The 9,837-nt window shown below is 15.4% G+C and overlaps 2 protein-coding genes across 3 annotated transcripts in view; one reads left to right on the top strand and one right to left on the bottom strand.

Moving 5' to 3' along the window:
• Positions 1 to 3,617: 3,617 nt before the first annotated feature.
• LOC122714479 lies at positions 3,618 to 4,586 on the top strand (the record flags this gene model as incomplete). The annotated part of the gene is made up of 3 exons (XM_043935840.1): positions 3,618 to 3,893; positions 4,004 to 4,232; positions 4,339 to 4,586. Coding segments are annotated over 3 exons (588 nt in total), but the record flags the coding sequence as incomplete, so codon positions are not given.
• Positions 4,587 to 5,225: 639 nt separating this feature from the next.
• Positions 5,226 to 9,837, bottom strand: part of LOC122714478 (mitochondrial 2-oxodicarboxylate carrier-like) — a 7,955-nt gene continuing 3,343 nt past the window's right edge. The window contains exons 2-7 of one of the 2 annotated variants that reach the window (XM_043935837.1): positions 9,174 to 9,446; positions 8,946 to 9,052; positions 8,784 to 8,840; positions 6,499 to 6,798; positions 5,639 to 5,784; positions 5,226 to 5,372 (exon numbers count right to left, since the gene is read on the bottom strand). In XM_043935837.1, coding sequence (XP_043791772.1) covers positions 5,252 to 5,372; positions 5,639 to 5,784; positions 6,499 to 6,798; positions 8,784 to 8,840; positions 8,946 to 9,052; positions 9,174 to 9,351 — 909 coding nt within the window. In that variant the 5' untranslated portion in view covers positions 9,352 to 9,446 and the 3' untranslated portion in view covers positions 5,226 to 5,251. The remainder of the gene's footprint in view (positions 5,373 to 5,638; positions 5,785 to 6,498; positions 6,799 to 8,783; positions 8,841 to 8,945; positions 9,053 to 9,173; positions 9,447 to 9,837) is intronic. The other variant, XM_043935838.1, reaches the window with a different exon arrangement.

Below are 9,837 nucleotides of genomic sequence, written 5' to 3'. Positions count from 1 at the left end.
TTCTTCTATGGCTGATTATATGCACATTATTATTGATATTTCGTAATAAAGTTAATCATTTAATTTATAAAAAATGCTCTTATTTTTTAATTTAAATAAATTTATCAATATATAATAATATAATAAATTGTTTCAAAATTTGCTATTAGTTAGTTAATAATATAAAAAATTTAAAAATGATATTGAAATGATATTATATCTTTATATCTTTTGAAAATCATTAATTATTAACTTATAATGAAAAAAAAAAAGATTAATACATTATTTAAAAAGTTGCAACAATAGCATCAATAGCTACAAATTTGGAAAGTTATTGAAAAAATAATTAAGGAAAAAGGAAATAACATTAAAAAAAATTAAAAAAAATTAAAAAAACATAATTTGGTTTAAGGATCTTAAAATTAATCGATTTTTATCAAATAGACATTCATGATATTAGAGAAGAAAGCAAATCTCCATTGCAATGTTAAGCAAATGATTAAATTTGACAATTTGTTTATAATAAAGATGGATATATGCATAAGATATATATTTATTACATTGGATCGAAAGAATAATGAACACTTATAAAGATATTTTAGAAAAAAATTTGAAATTGAAAATAGTTAAAAACATGTTCGCAACAGAAAGTGATATCATATAACTAATATGATAATGATCCAAAACATTATGCAAAAAGTGTGAAAAATTAATTGCTGGTTCAATTCAAACTTTAAAAAAACTCAAAATTCAAACATGAATTCTATAAAAAATATTTGAGTATATTTATTATAAACAAATAAATATATGACGCTTTTTCATCAGCATTATTATTAACTATTAACTTGATTTGGAAAAGAAATAATATTCTATTACGAATATTATGAAAACAAAATATTGTTATATTAAGTATATATATATATATATATATATATATATATATATTATATTAAGTATATATGAAATGTATATATGAAAATATATATATTATTGAAATAAAAAACTTATGAATTAAATACTAAATTTAAAAAAAAATTAATCAAAGAAATAAAAAGATTCAAATAATAAGATATTTTTTTATTATTTTTTTTTAGTTCCATGCTTCTGCAATTATAGTTTATATTATATTAGTAATTATATAGTATATAGTATTAACTATAATTTATTATAACTAATGTTTATAGAAACATTTGTTAGAGATTCCTGAATAATTTTAAGCAACTTTTTGCTTTGCAAAAATTTTTGTTATAATTTTATTAATGAGTTTTATTAATGAATTAATAAAAAACACTGGCCAATCACGGAGTGTATATTTAGCTTAATCAAATCGAGATAGTAATGTTGATTATGTGCCCCTAACCAAATACAAACAAGTTTAAGTAATATATCAAAGAAAATATAATATTATAATATTGAATATTATAGTTTATTCATTGCTCGTAATACAACTTTTTATCGATAAAAAATATTTATTATACTTAATACATATTTTCTTCGATATATATTATTCCATAAGAAATTTTTAAACATCTTGTACAATAATAAAACAATTTGATAATGAATTTATTGATTAAATATTAATCACTGTATTTAAAAATCTAATTATGAAATTCTTTTCATTTTTTTCTATTTTTTTTTTAATTATAATTTTTAATTTTATATATATAAAATTATATATAATTATAATTTTTTTTTTAATTTTATAATTATTTAAAAGAATTAGATAAAATATAAAATATAAAATATAAAAAAATATAAAAAGAAAGTTTGAATATAAAAATAAATTGAAAGAAAAAATCAATAACTAACAATCTTTTGAAAGAAGTTACTTTGGAAAACTTTATTGATTAAAACTTTATTATTTACGTACGAGTGAAAAAATGTTTTGTTTTCTCTAAAAGAGGGTAAAATATACAATAAAAAAAAAAAATTATATTATTATGCATAATGCTCTTTCGTCTACATTGAAGTTATAAATTATTTTTCATTAGTTAGTTAGTTACTAAAAATATCTTTTCTTTTTTCTTTAACATATATATATTATATTATATAATCTTTATATATATTGTTTCGAATATAGTTAAAAAGGGAAAAATTTTCATTAAGAAATTCAGCAAGTAATATTTTGATATAATATTGTTGATTGGTAAAAATTAAATTTTTTATATGAAAAATAAATTTTAAATCTAACAGGTGTTTATATAAATTTCTATATGTTTTTTATACATATTATTTCTATATGTATACGCTTATTCAGTATTTATAAAATATAGATATAGATATAGAATCAAAATAATCCATTTATTTAATAATCTTATAATAATCTTATTTAATAATATTATATATAAAAATTGGAAATATAATATATATAATATTTAACAAATTTATAACATAAATATAACATATCAATAGATATATTCTTACAAATCTTAGATCCTTAAATATATATATATATATTATTTTTATTTTTATTTTTTATTTATATTTATTTTTTATTTATATTTTTATTTTTTATAGATTATATATATAAAAAATAATATAGATTATATATATAAATTATGAATAATTACGACAATAAAATTATTGCCATAATGAGTATGTTATCTACTCTACCATGTGAAAAGTGGCTCAATTTTCCTACGGTGAATTTTTGTAGAATGAAAAATATGTAACGTCATATTATTCCCAGTGCTACTGTGATATCAGGTAGAGATGCGTCACATGAACAAGTTTTTATCCAAACCAAATTCGTCTGATAATTCTGTTTATTATTTCTATTACATATAAAATTTCTACATTATACATAATGTAGAAGTGAATAAAAATGTGAATAAAAGAAAAAGAATTAAAAAAAAAATGCCTAAAAAAAATCAAACAAGGTTAGTAAAATTGTAAAAATGAAATAAAGAATATATTAAACTATTAAATAGTGACTTTTTAATTTATTAATTTATTAATTCTTTATTTTAATATTATATAATAATATTAAATACTTATAAGATGTATAGAAATATTAATTTGAATTTCTATTTTTGAATATAAAAATTAAAACTAAAAATTTATAGAAAAATATATTAGATATCAAGAGGTTAGTTTAAATAAAATATATACATTAATAATTAATATTAATATTAATATTATATAAATTATAATTTCATGTCAGATTTTATTTTTATCAGTATTAAAAAATTACAAATTAATATAAATAAACAGAAAAAATTATTTATAAATACTATATATTGAATTGAATTATTTTCTCAGAATTATTATACAAATTTTATACATTATTTTTTATTTTTGTATAATATTTAATATATTATTTTGTTTATATTTAAAAATACTTTTTATTTGTACAAAAACTATATTATATATAAATTATAATTATTTAAAATATGAAATAATTTATTTCTATAATAATATCTATTTAAATTTAATTAAAATTTAAATAAATTAAAAATCATTTGCTTTAAACTATTATTATAATTATTATTAAAAAATATTTTTTATAATTTCTTTTTATATATATATTTCAATTTAAAAACATTTATTGTATATACATATAATATTGATTTTATATATTTTTTGTTACATTCATTAAATTAATCAAATATCAAATTAGAAATAAAAACATAAAAGAAAAAAAGGAAAAAAAAGAAAAATCAGAAATTAAAAAGGACAATCAATATTTTGAAGATATCATTGATATAGATGAAAATATCTCAAAGGATTTTGAATTTCTATCAAATGCACCAATTTCAGAAAATGATCATTTTGTTTTTCAATCAGAAAAAGATTGGACCATTGATATTTCCAAATATTCTGAATTTTTTACAATAGATCTAAAGACATTATCTGCAGCAATAGAAGCAATTCCATTTAATAACAATGTTAATATTGATACAAAATATTTTACTGTAAGTTTAATAATTTAATTATTTTTTAATTTAATTATTAAATCAAATTATTCAGTTCAATATTAATTTCTTGAAAAAAGGAAATATTATTTATATGTTAATATTATTAGGATGATCAAATAACAGATATTTATAATAATGCTGAACGAGGAAAAGAGAAATATAACAAAATATTAAGTAATACAGAAGAAATAGTTACAAATATTATAAAAGATGAAAACAAAAATCAAGATTCACTAGAAAATACAGCTGAAGAATTAGATTTTTTATTATCATGTCGAGAACCTATAAATGATCCTTTAATGATTGTAAAATCTTTACCTTTTTCTTGTAATACTGGTATGTATATTATATATACATATATACATTTGTAGATATTTATAATAATATATTTTATATAATTTTTTTAATATATACATTAATAACAAATACAAATTTATTATAGATTCAAAAATAAAAACTAAATCTAATACATCTACTAAATCTTTAGATTTAGAAAAGTGGTTGGATTCCATATTGGATGATTAAATAAAAATTATCATTAATTATCTTATTATTTCTTATTTTAAAATGTTATATGTTAAATGTATCAAAAAATTTGTTACATATTGTTCTCTATATACAACTTTAAACTTTTGTTAAATTAAGATTTCTTATAATAAAAAAAATAAATAAAAATCATTTAAATTAAGATTTATTGTAATAAAAAAAATGAATAAAAATCATTTTTCTTTGTCTTAATATATATTGTATTATTATTTTTATAAAAATTTTGAAGATTAAAAAAAAAATTTCATAATTCTTTACATAACTCTTTTTACTGAGAAATATTTTATTTTCATATGACAAAAATTAATAGATGATATTAAATTAATTAACAAAATAATTAAAAAATATCCTAAGTTTAATATTTAACATTGAATTATTAATTTATGAAACAAATAAAAATTTATTTTATAAATAGACAAAATTAATAATGATATTAATGAAGATATTAAACTATCTATTTTTTTTTTTACAATATATTTTAATTTTTTTATATAAATATTTCAAATTTTTAATAGAAAATATAATTATTATAATTTTCTTATAAAAAAAAAAATATATTTATATAAATTTAATATAAAATCGGATAAATCTAATCTCTTGAATGATATAATTCTTTATTTTATATTGTTAAATTATTTATATATTTATATAACGAATTATTAATTATTAAATATTATTATTACTGCTAAATCTAAAGATAAATTTCAATTATAATATTAAAAAGCTAATAATAAGGAATTATTTACTTGAACAATTTTAAAAATGTTAGTAAAAAATGCACAATTCAGACTACTAATCTAAAATTTTACTTAGTTGCCAAACTGCATATTTAAATATATTTTCATTTTTTCATAAACTATAAGCATAATTGCACCACCTGGTCCTAATCGTAAGATTTTTGGTAACAATCCTTTATACAAAGCTCTAAATCTAAAATAAAGATATTCACAAACTATAAATATTAAAAAGAATTTCATTATATAATTTATTGTGTAATATTTATTTAACAATGAATAGTATAGATTAAAACAATGTTAAAAAAAAAATTGCAGTAATTATGAAATTTGAAAATATTAAAAATTAATAATTCAAAAAAGAATATTATATAATTGAATAATAATAAAAAAATAAATTCAATTAAAATAATTATTTTTTTTCTAAAATAAGTATAAAAATATAAATTAATAATTTCTTACCCTTCTCTATGATAAACTAAATAAATAGTTTGCAAAGTACCCTTATATTGAATTTTTTCCTGTGGACCTTGGATACGACTTTTAGCAACATCAAATGGTATATTCATACAGGATGCCACTGTTCCAGATATAAAACCTACAGTAAACTAAAAAGAAACATTATGTTTATTACATTAATAATATTTTTGATATTATAATCATTATTAATTTATTATTTTACTTATAATATATTATTATTTTATTTACAATAAATATAGGTTTCTTATTATTAGTTCAATATTTTACTTGTAATATATTATTATTATATTTACAATAAATTTATATTTCTTATTATTAAATTAATTCTAAGAACAATCCAATTGTTTCCAAATTGAAATATTTTGCATCATATAAAGATATCTTTTTAATTCATTTTTCTAAAATTATCATTATCATATATATTATAATTTGCATCTTTATAACAATATAATATATATATTATATATATAAATTATATATAATATATAAATATATTGAAAATAATGTATTATATATAAATATATTTTTATATAAAAATAATTATATGAAGAAATATATTCATATAAATGTAAAAAATTTCAAATTAAAATTAATTAAATGTAGAAAATTAAATGCATAATATTTCAATAGAAAAAAGAAATCAAAATATTAAAATAATATTAGATATTTATCTAAGATCAAATTAATTTCACATAAAATACATTTTCAAATATTAAAAATTTTAAAGCAAGTTTTAAAAAGAATTAAAAATTAAAATTAGATAATTTTTAAAGATTCCCTATATATATGTACTTTCTGTTTTTATAATTTCATAAATTTCATTATAATATATTAGAATATACCTTAAGAAATAATTCTGAAGTATACTCATTTTTTTTATTTAACCAAGGAATGATAGAATTATAGATACCAAAATAGAAAGAATTAAAAATTGCATTTCTCATTATTGTAGCAGATAAACCTTTATTAAGACCATTTAGTCCAAAACCTTCTTTGCAAAGAATATGTCGAGTCACAGCAATAGTTGATGGACTATCACTAATGTGTTTACGATTAGATTGCATTTGCACTTTAATTACTTCAAATGGATTTATTAAGATTGCTTCTGTTACACCAGTTAAGAATCCAGCGCAAAAAAATGTCTAAAATAAAATATTATATAATTAACATTTAAATATTTAATAATATACTAAAATATTTAGATATTATATTATATTATATTATATAATATTATTTGAAAAATTTATATCAAATATATTGAAAATAATGTATTTTTAGAAAAAATATTAAATGCAAAAAGATTATAAATTACAAAAAGGAAATACATCTATCTTATTTAGTTTTTATTTTTTGAGCATTTTCAAAATTATTTGAAAATTAATATTTTTTTATGGAAATATATTTTTATTTGCAGATTTTTCTTCTATATTTAATAAACATTTTTTTTTATCAAACTTCATCTTATGAGAAAGATATTAAATAAAATAAAAAGTTTTTTCAATTTTATTATTTTCAAAGTAGAAAAAAAAATTAAGCAATAAATATTTTTTAATTTTAATTTTTTGATAATTATTTTGATTTTAAAAGTAAAGTAAAATAAATTTACTTTTTAATGTGATTTTTTTTACAGCACAAAAAATTATAATTACAAAAATTTTGCACAATTTTCATAGCATATTTGAAAACGTTCCTTTTATAGTAAATAATTTGTTTAAATTCAATTTTTACTTAGAATTTTTTTTTTTTAATATTTTTTTTAAATATTTTTTCATTTTTTTATTATTCTATTTCTTAAGTCTAAAATATTCAATTACTTGAAAACATAAACAATTTTAATTTGACTGAAGATTATATAACTAAAAACTATTGTAACTTATAAAAATTTAATTTAAAAAAAATTTTTTATAAAAATCAAGTAAAAAAATAAAAATTTTATTTGTATTGCTTAATTTTCTATTCTTTTCTTTGGAAATAGCAAAATTGAAAAAAATTTTTATTTTAATTTTTATTTAAGACAAAATTTAATAAATGTTAAATGTAAAAGTTTTTTTTTTTTCTCTCTTAGAATAAGAAGAAAAATATAACTTTCTGTTATATTTAATAAGAAAAGAAAAACATAGAATTTTATTTTTATCTTAGAAATAAATTTTATTTTAAAAATAAAAATAAATTAATTAATTTTTCGTTTTAATAAATATAATTTGTAAAACTTTTGTATTTGACATTTTTCAGATATTATTTATGAAATTTTTAAAATATTTAGATGAGAAGTTTTCAAATGTATACTCTGTAAATAATATTAAATTATTCAGTTATAAAATCAAATTAAAAATTTTATTATATTGAGGAATATAAATTACTTATAAATTTCTTTACTTATTTAAAAATGATTTTATTTGTAAATATATTTAAATGACAATATAATTTGTGACAATGTAATTAAAATATATTTTAAATTATTATTTAATTAATAAATAATTAATAAAAATAAAATATCAATGATTATATATATAAACAATATAATTAAAATTTTTTCAAATATATTTAAAATCTAAAATAAAACTAGCAATTAAATTAATGAAATTTTTTAACTCAATTATTTTTATTAATTTTATATTTTGACAATGAGATGATCTCCAATATCATTGAAGATATAAAAAAAATTATGTGGCTTGGTAAAATCTACTTATATTCGTACTCACTCAAATCACTCAATTTTTTTTATCTTTATCTAATGAAACAACTCATTTCAATTGGTTCATTTTTTATATAAAAAAATATAATTAAATAATTATATAAGATATTATATATAGAAAAATATTAAAAAAATGATTAATATTCTCTTATTAATATGATTTATAAGAGATTATTAAATTATTGCATGTAAGAATATTTATCATTTTACTTAAATTACAGTGAATAGTTAAAAAAAATTTTGTATTGAAATGTAATAGTAGCTTTGTAATTATAATTGTTTTCAAGAAATCAATTGTGTTTTCTTATTTATGCTTTATAAAACTTCATATCATTTTTAACTAAAAATTATTATTAATGAAATGGAATATTATATATTTTTATTAGTAAAAACATATTTATAAAAATCGAAATGCTTTTTCTTTGTACATACCATTGTTTTTGATGTGTGATTATTAAAGAATTTCTTATATTGTTCAAAGGAGAAAAACTAAAAAAATAAAAAAAAAAATAAGAAAAACAAATAATTTTTTAATTAAATTTTATTTTAATTAACAATAAAAATAAAAAAATAAAAGTTTTTCAAATTACATACTTTTACAGCTCTTTTAGGAGTTTCCATGATAATTGGTGGTAATATACCTTTCCAAAATGCAGCAACTCCTTCATTTTTATACATTTTTTTCATACAATCTCTAATTCCTATAATAAAAATATAATTTAAAAAAATAAATTATAATAATAATTAATTGCAATAAAATAATACATATTACAACAAAAACAAAAGTAATACTAAAATAAAAATATATTAATGATACAATGCCTGTATAATAAAGCACATCTTGTGATCCTGTCTTAATCTGTAGTTGAAAACGTGTTTTAATAAGATCCATAGGATGCATTATACAAGCTTCTACAAAACCTGCAGAACCTCCTGCACCAATTTGAATAATAGCTTCCTTCAAAAGGCTTGGTTTATGTGTGATTTCTATATGAGTCATTTTATTTCAGTCTTTCTTAATAGATATTTAGTTAATTAATTTTCTTAGTTTTTTATAAAAGAAAAAACATATTTTCTTTTAATTTTATATAATTCCTAGGATAAACATAAATTTTGAATTGATTACAAATTATGAATTTAAAATATTACATTTATTTATGTGTTTTTGATATATTTTAAATATTTTATTTTTTTCATAAATTTATTTTACTTACTCATATTAGTTAAAAAATTATATTTATATGAAATATAAAATAAAAATATAAATATTTCCTTTAATTAAAAATACATTTAGTATTTAATTAAATTAAAAATATTATTAAAAATATTATTAAAAATTAACAAATTAATAGAATGTTTTATAAACATTTAAATTTGAAATAAATATAATTTCTTATTTAAAATTATTTTTATTATCATTGTCATCTATTATTTTTCTTATAACAAATATTTTAAAAAATACTATAATATTATATATATATATATA

Source organism: Apis laboriosa, unplaced genomic scaffold (genome assembly GCF_014066325.1).
Source record: "Apis laboriosa isolate Shangri-la unplaced genomic scaffold, ASM1406632v1 scaffold30_cov140, whole genome shotgun sequence".
Taxonomy (NCBI): Eukaryota; Metazoa; Arthropoda; class Insecta; order Hymenoptera; family Apidae; genus Apis; species Apis laboriosa.
The sequence above is the reverse complement of the archived record's forward strand: the minus strand, read 5'-3'. Positions and strand labels throughout refer to the sequence as shown.